Consider the following 19,315-nt stretch of genomic DNA (forward strand, 5'->3'; position numbering starts at 1 on the left):
TTCACGTTAGTAGTTGACTTGGTCGTGTCGTTAGTACACTTCACGTTAGTAACTGACTTGGTAGTGTCGTTAGTACACTTCACGATAGTAACTGACTTGGTGGTGTCGTTAGTACACTTCACGTTAGTAACTGACTTGGTGGTGTCGTTAATACACTTCAGATTAGTAACTGACATTGTGGTGCCGTTAATACACTTCAGGTTAGTAACTGACTTGATGTTGTTGTTAATACACTCCAGGTTAGTAGCTGACATTGTGGTGTCGTTAATACACTTCAGGTTAGTAACTGACTCGGTGGTGTCGTTAATACACTTCAGGTTATTAACTGACTTAGTGGTGTCGTTAATACACTTCAGGTTAGTAACTGACTTGGTGGTGTCGTTAATACACTTCAGGTTAGTAACTGACTCGGTGGTGTCGTTAATACACTTCAGGTTAGTAACTGACTTGGTCGTGTCGCTAATACACTTCAGGTTAGTAACTGACTCGGTGGTGTCGTTAATACACTTCAGGTTAGTAACTGACTTGGTCGTGTCGTTAATACACTTCACGTTAGTAGTTGACTTGGTGGTGTCGTTAGTACACTTCACGTTAATAACTGACTTGGTGGTGTCGTACTCTTCAGGTTAGTAACTGACTTGGTGGTGTCGTTAATACACTTCAGGTTAGTAGTTGACTTGGTCGTGTCGTCAGTACACTTCACGTTAGTAACTGACTTGGTGGTGTCGTTAATACACTCCAGGTTAGTAACTGACTTGGTAGTGTCGTTAGTACACTTCACGTTAGTAACTGACTTGGTGGTGTCGTTAATACACTTCACGTTAGTAACTGACTTGGTGGTGTCGTTAATACACTTCACGTTAGTAACTGACTTGGTGGTGTCGTTAATACACTTCAGGTTAGTAACTGACATTGTGGTGTCGTTAATACACTTCAGGTTAGTAACTGACTTGGTGGTGTCGTTAATACACTTCAGGTTAGTAACTGACTCGGTGGTGTCGTTAATACACTTCAGGTTAGTAACTGACTTGGTGGTGTCGTTAATACACTCCAGGTTAGTAGCTGACATTGTGGTGTCGTTAATACACTTCAGGTTAGTAACTGACTCGGTGGTGTCGTTAATACATTTCACGTTAGTATTTGACTTGGTCGTGTCGTTAGTACACTTCACGTTAGTAACTGACTTGGTAGTGTCGTTAGTACACTTCACGTTAGTAACTGACTTGGTGGTGTCGTTAGTACACTTCACGTTAGTAACTGACTTGGTGGTGTCGTTAATACACTTCAGGTTAGTAACTGACATTGTGGTGTCGTTAATACACTTCAGGTTAGTAACTGACTTGGTGGTGTCGTTAATACACTTCAGGTTAGTAACTGACTCGGTGTGTCGTTAATACACTTCAGGTTAGTAACTGACTCGGTGGTGTCGTTAATACACTTCACGTTAGTAGTTGACTTGGTCGTGTCGTCAGTACACTTCACGTTAGTAACTGACTTGGTGGTGTCGTTAATACACTTCAGGTTAGTAACTGACTCGGTGGTGTCGTTAATACACTTCACGTTAGTAGTTGACTTGGTGGTGTCGTTAGTACACTTCACGTTAATAACTGACTTGGTGGTGTCGTACTCTTCAGGTTAGTAACTGACTTGGTGGTGTCGTTAGTACACTTCACGTTAGTAACTGACTTGGTGGTGTCGTTAATACACTTCACGTTAGTAGTTTACTTGGTCGTGTCGTTAGTACACTTCACGTTAGTAACTGACTCGGTGGTGTCGTTAGTACACTTCAGGTTAATAACTAACTCGGTGGTATTGTTAATACACTTCAGGCTAGTAACTGACTCGGTGGTTTCGTTAATACACTTCAGGTTAGTAACTGACTTGGTGGTGTCGTTAATACACTTCAGGTTAGTAACTGACATTGTGGTGTCGTTAATACACTTCAGGTTAGTAACTGACTTGGTGGTGTCGTTAATACACTTCAGGTTAGTAACTGACTCGGTGGTGTCGTTAATAAACTCCAGGTTAGTAACTGACTTGGTGGTGTCGTTAATACACTTCAGGTTAGTAGCTGACATTGTGGTGTCGTTAATACACTTCAGGTTAGTAACTGACTTGGTGGTGTCGTTAATACACTTCAGGTTAGTAGCTGACATTGTGGTGTCGTTAATACACTTCAGGTTAGTAACTGACTTGGTAGTGTCGTTAGTACACTTCACGATAGTAACTGACTTGGTGGTGTCGTTAATACACTCCAGGTTAGTAGCTGACATTGTGGTGTCGTTAATACACTTCAGGTTAGTAATTGACTCGGTGGTGTCGTTAATACACTTCAGGTTAGTAACTGACTCGGTGGTGTCGTTAATACACTTCAGGTTAGTAACTGACTCGGTGGTGTCGTTAATACACTTCACGTTAGTAGTTGACTTGGTCGTGTCGTTAGTACACTTCACGTTAGTAACTGACTTGGTGGTGTCGTTAATACACTTCAGGTTAGTAACTGACTCGGTGGTGTCGTTAATACACTTCAGGTTAGTAACTGACTTGGTCGTGTCGCTAATACACTTCACGTTAGTAACTGACTTGGTGGTGTCGTTAATACACTTCAGGTTAGTAACTGACTCGGTGGTGTCGTTAATACACTTCAGGTTAGTAACTGACTCGGTGGTGTCGTTAATACACTTCAGGTTAGTAACTGACTTGGTCGTGTCGCTAATACACTTCACGTTAGTAACTGACTTGGTGGTGTCGTTAATACACTCCAGGTTAGTAGCTGACATTGTGGTGTCGTTAGTACACTTCAGGTTAGTAACTGACTTGGTGGTGTCGTAAATACACTCCAGGTTAGTAGCTGACATTGTGGTGTCGTTAATACACTTCAGGTTAGTAACTGACTCGGTGGTGTCGTTAATACACTTCAGGTTAGTAACTGATTTGGTGCTTCTATGTTGGTTGTAGCTTTAGCCTTACAGACACAGTACCTGATATCCTAAAGGGAAAATGCAACATTATCTTATAGACAATGTAACTCATATACCCACATATAAGCTGTATGATATAATCTTGTAGATAATGTCCTTGTTAAACATAAAAAAAAACGTTATTTAGATTATTTAATATTTAATGGTTGTTTAGTTTTCGTAACAAGTGATAAAATTTAACAGTGATAGTTATAAACAGTTGTGATAAGTAAATCTCTACGAGTGTTTGTTGTTCTACTAGGCTTATGTAATAGTTTTGACGTCATTTAACTCGAAGGTTAAAGTTTTTTCTCGTCGTGTTTAATATTGTTGGCATTAGAGGTCCAGGTATAGGCCCGGCATGGCCTAGCGCGTAAGGCGTGTGACTCGTAATCCGAGGGTCGCGGGTTCGCGCCCGCGTCGCGCTAAACATGCTCGCCCTCCCAGCCGTGGGGGTGTATAATGTGACGGTCAATCCCACTATTCGTTGGTAAAGAGTAGCCCAAGAGTTGGCGGTGGGTGGTGATGACTAGCTGCCTTCCCTCTAGTCTTACACTGCTAAATTAGGGACGGCTAGCACAGATAGCCCTCGAGTAGCTTTGTGCGAAATTCCCAAACAAACAAACAAACAAACAAGGTCCAGATATTTCTACATTTTCCTTTCACGTGTTATAAGTGCAAGACAAAGTTAAAATTAAGTCAGACTGCGTAATTGTTAATTTAGCCATAACGAGCGATTCTTAAAGTGAGTTTCACACTTCAACAGATACAATGAGAATAATTCAACTTGTCAAAGTGTGTTTGTTCGAAAGTAAATGAACCAGTCTGTGTGGATTTTCACGAAAAGGAGATAATTATTTAAAGTTGTGGATACAATTGTAGTGACGTAAATAGTAAAAAAATTATTCACTGATTGTATAGTAAGAAACAGAACAGAAAAAGTAATTCGTCATGTCACATGGAATCTAAAGGAATAAAAACATGTGGACTTTTGAGAAAATAAAAACTGTGATATATTATCTTGTACAGCCCGTCATTACGAGAAAATAAAAACTGTGATATTTTATCTTGTACAGTCCGTAATGATGAGAAAATAAAAACTGTGATATCTTATCTTGTACAGCCTGTGATTACGAGAAAATAAAAACTGTGATATTTTATCTTGTAAGTCCGTAATGATGAGAAAATAAAAACTGTGATATCTTATCTTGTACAGCCCGTTATTACGAGAAAATAAAAATTGTGATATCTTGTCTTGTACTGTCCGTAATGATGAGAAAATAAAAACTGTGATATCTTATCTTGTACAGCCTGTGATTACGAGAAAATAAAAACTGTGATATCTTATCTTGTACTGTCCGTAATGATGAGAAAATAAAAACTGTGATATCTTATTTTGTACAGCCTGTGATTACGAGAAAATAAAAACTGTGATATCTTATCTTGTACAGCCCGTTATTACGAGAAAATAAAAATTGTGATATCTTGTCTTGTACTGTCCGTAATGATGAGAAAATAAAAACTGTGATATCTTATTTTGTACAGCCTGTGATTACGAGAAAATAAAAACTGTGATATCTTATCTTGTACTGTCCGTAATGATGAGAAAATAAAAACTGTGATATCTTGTCTTGTATTGTCCATAATGATGAGAAAATAAAAACTGTGATATTTTGTCTTGTACTGTCCATAATGATGAGAAAATAAAAACTGTGATATCTTGTCTTGTACCATCTATAATGATGAGAAAATAAAAACTGTGATATTTTGTCTTGTACTGTCCGTAATGATGAGAAAATAAAAACTGTGATATCTTATTTTGTACAGCCTGTGATTACGAGAAAATAAAAACTGTGATATCTTATCTTGTACAGCCCGTTATTACGAGAAAATAAAAACTGTGATATCTTATCTTTTACTGTCCGTAATGATGAGAAAATAAAAACTGTGATATCTTGTCTTGTACTGTCCATAATGATGAGAAAATAAAAACTGTGACATCTTGTCTTGTACTGTCCGTAATGATGAGAAAATAAAAACTGTGATATCTTATCTTGTACAGTTTGTGATTACGAGAAAATAAAAACTGTGATATCTTATCTTGTACTGTCCATAATGATGAGAAAATAAAAACTGTGATATTTTGTCTTGTACTGTCCATAATGATGAGAAAATAAAAACTGTGATATCTTGTCTTGTACCGTCTATAATGATGAGAAAATTAAAACTGTGATATTTTGTCTTGTACTGTCCGTAATGATGAGAAAATAAAAACTATGATATCTTGTCTTGTACCATCTATAATGATGAGAAAATGAAAACTGTGATATTTTGTCTTGTACTGTCCGTAATGATGAGAAAATAAAAACTGTGATATCTTATTTTGTACAGCCTGTGATTACGAGAAAATAGAAACTGTGATATCTTATCTTGTACAGCCCGTTATTACGAGAAAATAAAAATTGTGATATCTTGTCTTGTACTGTCCGTAATGATGAGAAAATAAAAACTGTGATATCTTATCTTGTACAGCCTGTGATTACGAGAAAATAAAAACTGTGATATCTTATCTTTTACTGTCCGTAATGATGAGAAACTAAAAACTGTGATATCTTGTCTTGTACTGTCCATAATGATGAGAAAATAAAAACTGTGATATTTTGTCTTGTACTGTCCATAATGATGAGAAAATAAAAACTGTGATATCTTGTCTTGTACCGTCTATAATGATGAGAAAATTAAAACTGTGATATTTTGTCTTGTACTGTCCGTAATGATGAGAAAATAAAAACTATGATATCTTGTCTTGTACCATCTATAATGATGAGAAAATAAAAACTGTGATATTTTGTCTTGTACTGTCCGTAATGATGAGAAAATAAAAACTGTGATATCTTGTCTTGTACTGTCCATATGATGAGAAAATAAAAACTGTGGTATTTTGTCTTGTACTGTCCATATGATGAGAAAATAAAAACTGTGATATTTTGTCTTGTACTGTTCGTAATGATGAGAAAATAAAAACTGTGATATCTTATTTTGTACAGCCTGTGATTACGAGAAAATAAAAACTGTGATATCTTATCTTGTACAGCCCGTTATTACGAGAAAATAAAAATTGTGATATCTTGTCTTGTACTGTCCGTAATGATGAGAAAATAAAAACTGTGATATCTTATCTTGTACAGCCTGTGATTACGAGAAAATAAAAACTGTGATATCTTATCTTGTACTGTCCGTAATGATGAGAAAATAAAAACTGTGATATCTTGTCTTGTATTGTCCATAATGATGAGAAAATAAAAACTGTGATATTTTGTCTTGTACTGTCCATAATGATGAGAAAATAAAAACTGTGATATCTTGTCTTGTACCGTCTATAATGATGAGAAAATAAAAACTGTGATATTTTGTCTTGTACTGTCCGTAATGATGAGAAAATAAAAACTATGATATCTTGTCTTGTACCATCTATAATGATGAGAAAATAAAAACTGTGATATTTTGTCTTGTACTGTCCGTAATGATGAGAAAATAAAAACTGTGATATCTTGTCTTGTACCATCTATAATGATGAGAAAATAAAAACTGTGATATTTTGTCTTGTACTGTCCGTAATGATGAGAAAATAAAAACTGTGATATCTTATTTTGTACAGCCTGTGATTACGAGAAAATAAAAACTGTGATATCTTATCTTGTACAGCCCGTTATTACGAGAAAATAAAAATTGTGATATCTTGTCTTGTACTGTCCGTAATGATGAGAAAATAAAAACCGTGATATCTTATCTTGTACAGCCTGTGATTACGAGAAAATAAAAACTGTGATATCTTATTTTGTACAGCCTGTGATTACGAGAAAATAAAAACTGTGATATCTTATCTTGTACTGTCCGTAATGATGAGAAAATAAAAACTGTGATATCTTGTCTTGTATTGTCCATAATGATGAGAAAATAAAAACTGTGATATTTTGTCTTGTACTGTCCATAATGATGAGAAAATAAAAACTGTGATATCTTGTCTTGTACCATCTATAATGATGAGAAAATAAAAACTGTGATATCTTGTCTTGTAATCTATAAATGAGAAAATAAAAACTGTGATATTTTGTCTTGTACTGTCCGTAATGATGAGAAAATAAAAACTGTGATATCTTATTTTGTACAGCCTGTGATTACGAGAAAATAAAAACTGTGATATCTTATCTTGTACAGCCCGTTATTACGAGAAAATAAAAACTGTGATATCTTATCTTTTACTGTCCGTAATGATGAGAAAATAAAAACTGTGATATCTTGTCTTGTACTGTCCATAATGATGAGAAAATAAAAACTGTGACATCTTGTCTTGTACAGCCCGTTATTACGAGAAAATAAAAATTGTGATATCTTGTCTTGTACTGTCCGTAATGATGAGAAAATAAAAACTGTGATATCTTATCTTGTACAGCCTGTGATTACGAGAAAATAAAAACTGTGATATCTTATCTTTTACTGTCCGTAATGATGAGAAAATAAAAACTGTGATATCTTGTCTTGTACTGTCCATAATGATGAGAAAATAAAAACTGTGGTATTTTGTCTTGTACTGTCCATAATGATGAGAAAATAAAAACTGATATCTTGTCTTGTACCGTCTATAATGATGAGAAAATTAAAACTGTGATATTTTGTCTTGTACTGTCCGTAATGATGGGAAAATAAAAACTATGATATCTTGTCTTGTACCATCTATAATGATGAGAAAATAAAAACTGTGATATTTTGTCTTGTACTGTCCGTAATGATGAGAAAATAAAAACTGTGATATCTTATTTTGTACAGCCTGTGATTACGAGAAAATAAAAACTGTGATATCTTATCTTGTACAGCCCGTTATTACGAGAAAATAAAAATTGTGATATCTTGTCTTGTACTGTCCGTAATGATGAGAAAATAAAAACCGTGATATCTTATCTTGTACAGCCTGTGATTACGAGAAAATAAAAACTGTGATATCTTATCTTGTACTGTCCGTAATGATGAGAAAATAAAAACTGTGATATCTTGTCTTGTACTGTCCATAATGATGAGAAAATAAAAACTGTGATATCTTATTTTGTACAGCCCGTTATTACGAGAAAATAAAAATTGTGATATCTTGTCTTGTACTGTCTGTAATGATGAGAAAATAAAAACTGTGATATCTTATCTTGTACAGCCTGTGATTACGAGAAAATAAAAACTGTGATATCTTATCTTGTACTGTCCGTAATGATGAGAAAATAAAAACTGTGATATCTTGTCTTGTACTGTCCATAATGATGAGAAAATAAAAACTGTGATATTTTGTCTTGTACTGTCCATAATGATGAGAAAATAAAACTGTGATATCTTATCTTGTACAGCCCGTTATTACGAGAAAATAAAAATTGTGATATCTTGTCTTGTACTGTCCGTAATGATAAGAAAATAAAAACTGTGATATCTTATATTGTACAGCCTGTGATTACGAGAAAATAAAAACTGTGATATCTTATCTTGTACTGTCCGTAATGATGAGAAAATAAAAACTGTGATATCTTGTCTTGTACTGTCCATAATGATGAGAAAATAAAAACTGTGATATTTTGTCTTGTACTGTCCATAATGATGAGAAAATAAAAACTGTGATATCTTGTCTTGTACTGTCCATAATGATGAGAAAATAAAAACTGTGATATTTTGTCTTGTACCGTCTATAATGATGAGAAAATAAAAACTGTGATATTTTGTCTTGTACTGTCCGTAATGATGAGAAAATAAAAATTGTGATATCTTGTCTTGTACTGTCCGTAATGATAAGAAAATAAAAACTGTGATATCTTATCTTGTACAGCCTGTGATTACGAGAAAATAAAAACTGTGATATCTTATCTTGTACTGTCCGTAATGATGAGAAAATAAAAACTGTGATATCTTGTCTTGTACTGTCCATAATGATGAGAAAATAAAAACTGTGATATTTTGTCTTGTACTGTCCATAATGATGAGAAAATAAAAACTGTGATATCTTGTCTTCTACTGTCCATAATGATGAGAAAATAAAAACTGTGATATTTTGTCTTGTACTGTCCGTAATGATGAGAAAATAAAAACTGTGATATCTTATCTTGTACAGCCCGTTATTACGAGAAAATAAAAATTGTGATACCTTGTCTTGTAATGTCCGTAATGATGAGAAAATAAAAACTGTGATATCTTATCTTGTTCAGCCTGTGATTACGAGAAAATAAAAACTGTGATATCTTATCTTGTACTGTCCGTAATGATGAGAAAATAAAAACTGTGATATCTTGTCTTGTACTGTCCATAATGATGAGAAAATAAAAACTGTGATATCTTGTCTTGTATTGTCCGTAATGACGAGAAAATAAAAACTGTGATATCTTATCTTGTACTGTCCGTAATGATGAGAAAATAAAAACTGTGATATCTTGTCTTGTACTGTCCATAATGATGAGAAAATAAAAACTGTGATATCTTGTCTTGTATTGTCCGTAATGACGAGAAAATAAAAACTGTGATATCTTATCTTGTACAGTCCGTAATGACGAGAAAATCCACTTTCTCTATCCATACCAGCCCGTTTTAAATATACAATCTTATCTTATACAGAATTTCTCTATATATATTTCACTTATTTGGAACATATTATTTTAATCGAAGTGAAATGTGTGGTGTACGTTTATTTTTGAAGTTATAGTCAGCAAGTCACAGACACCTATTGTAATGTATCCGGCCGCATTGATAAAAACCAGATGGTTCTCTAGAAAGTAGTGTTTAAAAAATGTAGGTTATATTAGCTTTAGATAAAGTGTCCTTTAAATACCCCCACCTAATCTAGTGGTTAGAAAAATTCAGATGTCAACTTGCCACCGACTGCAACTCTATAATTCCTATCCCATTCAATTATAAACATGTATCAATAATTTATTATGAGAAATGAAAGAGTTTCAACATATTTTTCTGTAAAATGTTATGTATTTGTGACTATCAACTTGCCGGATATGTTTAATATGCATTTATTTTAAACAACTGAAAGAAAGGTTAAGCACAAATACTAAAGATCTAAGAAGAAACCTTCATTAGGTTCCATCACTCCTAAAGAACTTAACTAACTTATTGTCACCTTCACAAACAACAAGACTTTGCTTTACCATCTGATTTTGTATTATCGATTTAAATCGCAATATGTATGGGTGAAGTCCAACCCTAAGTAAATATTACCAAAGAATGGAAAAATCAATTCTAAAGTAACTGTTTAGAAAGCTACACTTAAATCGCTGGAAGAGCAACATTTACCTGTTATACGACTGAGATTCTTTATTTCTGTTCCAACGAAGCCCGCTATGTGCGCACCCAGTGAATAGCCAATTAAATGATAGTCTTCATTCACTGTTCCTCGCTCGTAGTTGACCAATCGTATTAACTCAGCTATTTCTCTTCCTACTAGACGAGAATTGGCTGCTGCTTGCACATAATTGGGTAGCCTAGCGCCTTTGTTCCAGTCCACGACAATGATATTTACATCAGCCTGCCAAGGATAAGGTGAAAGTAAAAGTTAGGCCTAATTCACAGTAGCCTGATGGTGATAAGACGAAAGTAAAACAAGTTACGTAAGTTGTGGAACAGCAGGACAAATGGTCTGAGAGGTTCCTGAAGTAAAGCAATTTACGAGAAATTCAGATAGAAGTTGGTCCAGAGGATTGGTCTGTCTGGTTATTTTATCTTGTTACTAGACAACTTAATAATCCCGGGCAAGCAATGTCTATGTTACTACAGAACTAACTATATCTATCCAGGATAAACCAGGCCCATTTTAATACACAACAAACTATATTTATTCAGGGCAAACTCTGTCCACGTTACTATACAATAATTTAAATTTATACAGAGCAAGCAATGTTCACGTTACTACAGAACTAACTATATCTATCCAGGATAAACCAAGTCCATTTTAATACACAACAAACTATATTTATTCAGGGCAAACTCTGTCCACGTTACTATACAATAATTTTAATTTATACAGAGCAAACAATGCCCACGTTACTACAGAACTAACTATATCTATCTGGGGTAAACCAGGTCCATTTTGCTTCACAACAAACTATATTTACCTAGATGAAATTAAAAACATCTTACTACCCGTGAAACTTCATTAATCCAAAACAAACCAATTTGAAACTACCATATTTGAAAATTTTAATTTTCTTTATCGATAAAAAAATAATTAGCGTACGAGGTTTTATGTTATTATAATATTTATTAAATAAAAGTAATGTGACAACTGTTCACTTCTGTGGTTCCTGCAAATATATAATACGTACTATTTCCAACATAGCTTCAACCATCTGCCCTACCCAAGCGTTGGCGGCGCTTCCTCCGAAGCCGTGAATTATTATCTTCACCGGATTACTAGCATTAAACTGGGAAACCTTCAAAGAAGACTTATTATCATAGTGAAGTGATTCACCTTCCAGGCGGTTATGCCTCGTGTATAAGTTGAACGTTGTCTCGATTATTTCTGGGGTTTCCGGTAGTGTATCCCAGTATTCAAAGGGGCTTTCGTCACTAAAACACCAAACAAACCGTGTGTAGCAGACGACTTTTTCTTCTCTTTTTTGAACGTGCGAATGATGCATTTTTGTTTTCTTTCTCAGCTTCTGACTCTTAGCCAGAGAACTAACCATAGCTGTCCATATTTCCAAATCACTGGGCTCAGATGCCGTTACAACGCTACATGTCCCAGTGTTCAACGTCTTGATTGTCGTTGATGCTGGAAAGTCAAAATTTCGGATCTGTGACTTTAATGTATTAAAATTTTAAAACGATAAGTGTTGTAAGAATAACACCAGTAAAACCAGTTATTAATCTATATAATCCTAGTATAACACCAGTTATTAATCAGGATAATCCTAGTAGAACACCAGTTATTAATCTATACAATCCTAGTAAAACACCAGTTATTAATCAGGATAATCCTAGTAGAACACCAGTTATTAATCAGGATAATCCTAGTAGAACACCAGTTATTAATCAGTATAATCCTAGTAGAACACCAGTTATTAATCAGTATAATCCTAGTAGAACACCAGTTATTAATCAGTATAACGCTAGTAGAACACCAGTTATTAATCAGTATAACCCTAGTAGAACACCAGTTATTAATCAGTATAATCCTCGTAGAACACCAGTTATTAATCAGTATAATCATAGTAGAACACCAGTTATTAATCAGTATAACCCTAGTAAAACACCAGTTATTAATCAGTATAATCCTCGTAGAACACCAGTTATTAATCAGTATAACCCTAGTAGAACACCAGTTATTAATCAGTATAATCATAGTAGAACACCAGTTATTAATCAGTATAACCCTAGTAGAACACCAGTTATTAATCAGTATAATCCTAGTAGAACACCAGTTCTTAATCAGTATAACCCTAGTAGAACACCAGTTATTAATCAATATAACCCTAGTAGAACACCAGTTATTAATCAGTATAATCCTCGTAGAACACCAGTTATTAATCAGTATAATCATAGTAGAACACCAGTTATTAATCAGTATAACCCTAGTAGAACACCAGTTATTAATCAGTATAATCCTAGTAGAACACCAGTTATTAATCAGTATAATCCTCGTAGAACACCAGTTATTAATCAGTATAATCATAGTAGAACACCAGTTATTAATAAGTATAACCCTAGTATAACACCAGTTATTAATCAGTATAACCCTAGTAGAACACCAGTTCTTAATCAGTATAACCCTAGTAGAACACCAGTTATTAATCTATATAATCCTAATAGAACAGCAGTTATTAATCAGTATAATCCCAGTAGAACACCAGTTATTAATCAGTATAATCCTAGTAGAACACCAGTTATTAATCAGTGTAATCCTAGTAGAACACCAGTTATTAATCAGTATTGTTAAAGTTATAAAGCTCATATCAGTTTTAGTAAAATCTTTCTTAATTTGTTTACCAACAAACTTCATCAAACCTGATAACGAGTTATATTTACAAAGTGCATCAGGTTAGATGGCCAGTCAAATTTTAATGGAATTCGTAGAGACTGCATCAGATCAAATGACCAGTTATATTTAATATAATTCATACAGACTGCATCAGATCAGATGTTAGTTATATTTAATGGAATTGTACAGACTGCATCAGATCAGATGGCCAGTTATATTTAATATAATTGGTACAGACTGCATCAGATCAGATGACCAGTTATATTTAATATAATTGGTACAGACTGCATCAGATTAGATGACCAGTTATATTTAATATAATTCATAGAGACTGCATCAGATCAGATGGTTAGTTATATTTAATATAATTGGTACAGACCGCATCAGATCAGATGGTTAGTTATATTTAATATAATTGGTACAGACTGCATCAGATCAGATGATTAGTTATATTTAATATAATTGGTACAGACTGCATCAGATCAGATGGCCAGTTATATTTAATATAATTGGTACAGACTGCATCAGATCAGATGACCAGTTATATTTAATATAATTGGTACAGACTGCATCAGATTAGTTGACCAGTTATATTTAATATAATTCATAGAGACTGCATCAGATCAGATAGTTAGTTATATTTAATGGAATTGTACAGACTGCATCAGATCAAATGGTTAGTTACATTTAATATAATTGGTACAGACTGCATCAGATCAGATGGTTAGTTATATTTAATATAATTGGTACAGACTGCATCAGATTAGATGACCAGTTATATTTAATACAATTCATAGAGACTGCATCAGATCAGATGGTTAGTTATATTTAATATAATTGGTACAGACTGCATCAGATCAGATGGCCAGTTATATTTAATATAATTGGTACAGACTGCATCAGATTAGATGACCAGTTATATTTAATACAATTCATAGAGACTGCATCAGATCAGATGGTTAGTTATATTTAATATAATTGGTACAGACTGCATCAGATCAGATGGCCAGTTATATTTAATATAATTGGTACAGACTGCATCAGATTAGATGACCAGTTATATTTAATATAATTCATAGAGACTGCATCAGATCAGATGGTTAGTTATATTTAATGGAATTGTACAGACTGCATCGATCAGATGGCCAGTTATATTTATTTATATACTGCATTATTATGTTTTATTGCTCGCTTGCTTTTGTTTTTTCTTACTTTTCGTTACTGTAACGTGTTATTTTCGTATATCTTAACATAGATTGTGTATGGTTCATTCCATCTGCTAGAAACAATTCTAAATCTCGTACCCTCAAAACTTGACGTTTAAGCATTTAGAATTTTACGGATGTTTTACGCCCGTTTTATTAAACTTTTTTGTTGCAACGTCATCATTATGACGTGTGTTGTAGCCCCCTAACATAAGAACTTAATATTGAAAATATAGCTCATAACAATGTATATAGTTTCATTGAACTGTCATGTTAATTATTAAAAAGATAAAGCCTATAGTTTGACACTGAGTGCGACACAGAAGCTAGTACAATTTGTATTGTTAGTGATGTTTTTAAACAATAGTGATAAAAAGTTGATTGATTCCGTGGAATTAAGCACAAAGCTGCCCAATATGACCAATTACCATGAAGTGTTACGTGGCTTTAATATGACCAATTACCAGGAAGTGTTACGTGGCTTTTATATGACCAATTACCATGAAGTGTTACGCGGCTTTTATATGACCAATTACCATGAAGTGTTACGCGGCTTTTATGTGACCAATTACCATGAAGAGTTACGCGGCTTTTATATAAGCAATTACCATGAAGTGTTACGCGGCTTTTATATGACGAATTACCATGAAGAGTTACGCGGCTTTTATATAAGCAATTACCATGAAGTGTTACGTGGCTTTTATATGACCAATTACCATGAAATGTTACATGACATTTATATATGACCATCTACCATGAAATGTTAAATCACATTACAGTAATCAGTTACCATGAAGTGTTACACCACATTGATGTAAACATTTACAATTAAATGCTACAACACATTCATGTAATCGGTTACCATAAAGTGTTACATCACATTCAAGAAACAATTACCATGAAGTGTTACATGACATTCAAGTAAACAGTAACCATGAAGTTTCACATTACACTTATGAAGATTACATATAGTCATTATTTGATAAGGTTTATGTTATTATAACTTACCAGATAACAGAAGAAGATAGAGGTAAACAGGAAGGACCATAACTTGAACACATATAATCAAAGTTTTTAACCACTGTTCTTGTTTCGATGTTGAACATGTTCCTGACCTACCATATTCTCCACACAATGATGACTTACAACATTCTCAAAACGACTTGATTTACCACACAACGGCTATACTATTTATGTTCTCGGTGTCTGTTACATAAACCAGGTTGATACCGTGCCGGTTATAAAAAAGACCAGTACGAAACGAACTTCAGAGAACCAGAGATGGAATAACCCCGATTACGTACAGACTAGAGGGCAAACTTTTTAGATTCGACCTTCAGTCACTTTCTTGACGACGTCAAACTTCAAGTTGTGACGTCATTAGAAAGTAAATACACTGGGTCGTAAGTAGTTTGTTGTAAGTAACTGATCTAGTTTTCTGCAGTAAACATAGTACGGTTGGTAGCTAACAGAACCTACCCAATAATCCCTTCCCAGAAGAGAAATCTGATAACCATCATGTAGGTCAATTATGAACGAATACTACAGGTTACTTTACTATAATAATATAAAACATAAACATTGTTGTCTAAACTGTGATTTATACATATCAAACCTAACCATTTTTTTCTAAACTGTTCTTTATAACGCATCCGCATTGATAGCTAACAGTTCTTTATAGATATAAAGCCTGAACATTGTTAACTAACAGTTCTTCATACATATAAAGCCTGAACATTGTTAACTACCAGTTCTTTATACATATAAAACCTCAAGATTGTTAACTAACAGTTCGTTATACATATAAAACCTGAACCTTGTTAACTAACAGTTCGTTATGCATATAAAGCCTCAAGATTGTTAAATAACAGTTCTTTATACCTATAAAGCCTGAACATTGTTCATTAACAGTTTTTATACATATAAAACCAGACACTTTTAACTAACAGTTCTTTATACACATAAAACTTTAACATTGTTCTCGAAACTGTTATTTATACATATAAAGCTTCAACTTTGTTGTCTAAACTATTTTTTATACATATAAACCCTCACCATTGTTGTTTAAACTGTTTTTATACATACAAAGCCTGACCATTGTTAATTAACAGTTCTTTATACATATAAAACTTAACATTGTTGTCTAGACTGTTTTTTATACACATAAAGCCTCAAATTTCTTAACAAACGGTTCTTTATACATATAAAACATAAAATTCTTGTCTAAACTGTTCTACATACACATAAAGCCTACACATTGTTGTCCAAACTATTTTTATAGATATAAAGCCTTAACTTTCTAACCCAACAGTTCTTTATAATATAAATCATGAACATTGTCTTGTCAACTGTTCTTTATACATATAAAGAATCAACTTTGTCAACTAACAGATATTTAAACATAGCAAGCCTCAAGATTGTTAACTAACACGTCTTTATACATATAATGCCTGAACATTGTTAACTATTAGTTCTTTATACATATGAAGCCTAAATATTGTTGTCTAAACTATTATTTATAGATATGAAGCCTTAGTATTGTTAACTAACATTTCTTTATAAATAAAAATACTGAACACTGTTTTGTACACTGTTCTTTATGCATATACAGCCTCAACATTGTTAATTAACAGTTCTTTATACATATAAAACCTGAACATGGTTAACTAACAGTTCTTTATACAGATAAATTCTAAACTTTGTTAATTAATAGTTTTTTTATACATATGTAATATGTAATATGGTATAAATTTATATATACAAAATGTAAATATTCTTGTCTAAACAGTTCTTTATACATATAAAATATGAACATTGTTAACTAACAGTTATTTATACATATAAAATCTAAACATTGTTACTAACATTTCTTTATACACATAAAACCTAAACTTTTCTGTCTACAATGTTCTTTATACATATAAAACTAAATATTGTTGTCTAGACTGTTTTTATACATATAAAGCCTTAACATTCTTAACTGACGGTTCTTTATACATATAAAACATAACATTGTTGTTTAAACTATTCGTTATACATATAAAGCCTCGACTTTGTTGTTTAAACTGTTCTTTATATATATAAAGTTTCAACATTGTTAACTAACAGCTTTTTATACGTATAAAGCCTGAATATTGTTAACTAACACTTCTTCATACATATAAAGCCTGAACATTGGAAGTAACCGTTATTTATACATATAAAGCCTCAACATTGTTAACTTACAGCTCTTTATACCTATAAAGCCTCAGTATTGTAAACTAACAGTTTCTCACACATACAAAGCCTGAACATTGTTGTCTAAACTATTCTTTATAGATACACTGCTGGCCAAAATCTTAAGGCCAATGAACATAACGAAAAAATTTGCATTTTGCGTTGTTAGACTCAACCACTTATTTAAGTAGAGCTTCGAAAGATGAAAATAAGAAAAGGGAAAATAAAAATAAATAAAAACTTTTTTAACATTTAATAGGGAAAATGTGAACACTATGAACTTAACTTAAATACCAGCTGGTCAAAAGTTTAAGACCATACCAAAAAGAAGTCCTAAACAGGGCAGGAAATGCCCAACAAGAGGTCTCAGTAGTGAGTTGCACAACCGTCATTGCGAATAACTGCAAACATTTACTTTGGCGTGGTCGATATAAGGGTTTGCAGAAGGCTGGGTGGAATGTTATTCCAATTGGTGAAGATGGCGTCACTGTTTGGAATTGACGTCCATTTCTATAGACTTCCCTTGCCATCCACCCCCAAACATTTTCAATGGGATTCATTTGAACACAAATGACTTTACGTTTTTTACCGATTAACGCTTCGTTTCAGTATGGTCTTAAACTTTTGACTAGCTAGTATTTAGGCTAATTTAATAGTGTGTCACATAAAAGGTTTCGGCTGTTATTATATACTTACTGTGTGACATAAAACGTTACATCTGTTACGATATAGTTACTTTGTGACATAAAAGGTTTCAGCTGATATTACATACTGTGTGACATAAAACGTTTCAGTTGATATTATATACATACTGTGTGACATAAAACGTTTCGGCTCTTATTATATACTTATTGTGTGACATAAAAGGTTTCAGTTGATATTATATACTTATTGTGTGACATAAAACGTTTCGGCTCTTATTATATACTTATTGTGTGACATAAAACGTTTCGGCTGCTATTATATACTTATTGTGTGACATAAAACGTTTCGGGTCTTATTATATACTTATTGTGTGACATAAGAGGTTTCAGTTGATATTATATTCTTACTGTGTGACATAAACCGTTTCGGCTGGTATTATATACTTACTGTGTTACATAAAAGGTTTTAGCTGGTATTATATACTTACTGTGTGAGATAAAAGGTCTCACTATATTCCTGCACATCTATTAACGTAATTTCCAAACGACCCCATGTTTTCCCTTGTTCCTGGGTGTTGTTCACAATAACTCTATATTGATTACCTGTGAAATAGACATGCTGTTTAAAATTTGTTTAATTCATTTTATTAAAAAATTCAATCATTAGTATTTTATTATAATTAGAACTGGTTATTGTTAATTTTAAAATAATTATAGTAGCTACGTTTATTCTGTTCATTCCAGTAGACCAGTATTAGGTTTCGTGCATCCTATACATACCACAATACGGTTCATCGGCTCGTGTTAGTAAAAACATCTTTCCTCGTGGAAGTAATTCATCAGCAAAATAACCCATGTTAGAGCGTGACGTGTTGTCGAAACACGAAAAACAGTCGCCACGAAGAAAGTCGTCATAGTCACTACAAGCAACGAAGAGAAATGAACAACCAGGCTTCATGGATTCTATAAAATATTCGATAGCTCTTCTGTGATGGCACAGAGAATGCCACTGGCCCCCTATCAAGTAAAGTAAAATAAAACCCTCTGTAAAATTATACCCCAGTGGGAAAGAAATATTTTTATATTTAGCGCTTTGACAGAAGTCATTATGATGTAATGTACTTGCACTTTTACCATAGTAATACAACAATAACACATGCTATATATCATATCTGTCTGCAGCAACCTAAGTAAAAACAACAGCTATTTTCTTTTGGAAAAAATTTAAACTATATGAAACAACAACGTTCAAAATACTTCTATTATATGAATAGTTTTTAT

At 33.2% G+C, this 19,315-nt stretch overlaps 1 protein-coding gene across 3 annotated transcripts in view; it reads right to left on the minus strand.

The window, feature by feature from the left end:
- LOC143230976 (pancreatic lipase-related protein 2-like) overlaps positions 1-18,951 on the minus strand; it is a 33,070-nt gene extending 14,119 nt beyond the window's left edge. Inside the window, exons 1-4 of one of the 3 annotated variants that reach the window (XM_076465354.1) lie at positions 18,815-18,951; positions 18,523-18,637; positions 11,315-11,763; positions 10,287-10,518 (exon numbers count right to left, since the gene is read on the minus strand). In XM_076465354.1, the coding sequence (XP_076321469.1) occupies positions 10,287-10,518; positions 11,315-11,763; positions 18,523-18,559 (718 nt within the window). In that variant the 5' untranslated portion in view covers positions 18,560-18,637; positions 18,815-18,951. Of the gene's footprint in view, positions 1-10,286; positions 10,519-11,314; positions 11,764-15,182; positions 15,454-18,522; positions 18,638-18,814 lie in introns of those variants that run through there. The other 2 variants (XM_076465364.1, XM_076465345.1) reach the window with 2 other exon arrangements.
- Positions 18,952-19,315: the final 364 nt, after the last annotated feature.

The sequence above is a fragment of the Tachypleus tridentatus genome, chromosome 1 (genome assembly GCF_004210375.1).
Source record: "Tachypleus tridentatus isolate NWPU-2018 chromosome 1, ASM421037v1, whole genome shotgun sequence".
NCBI lineage: Eukaryota > Metazoa > Arthropoda > Merostomata > Xiphosura > Limulidae > Tachypleus > Tachypleus tridentatus.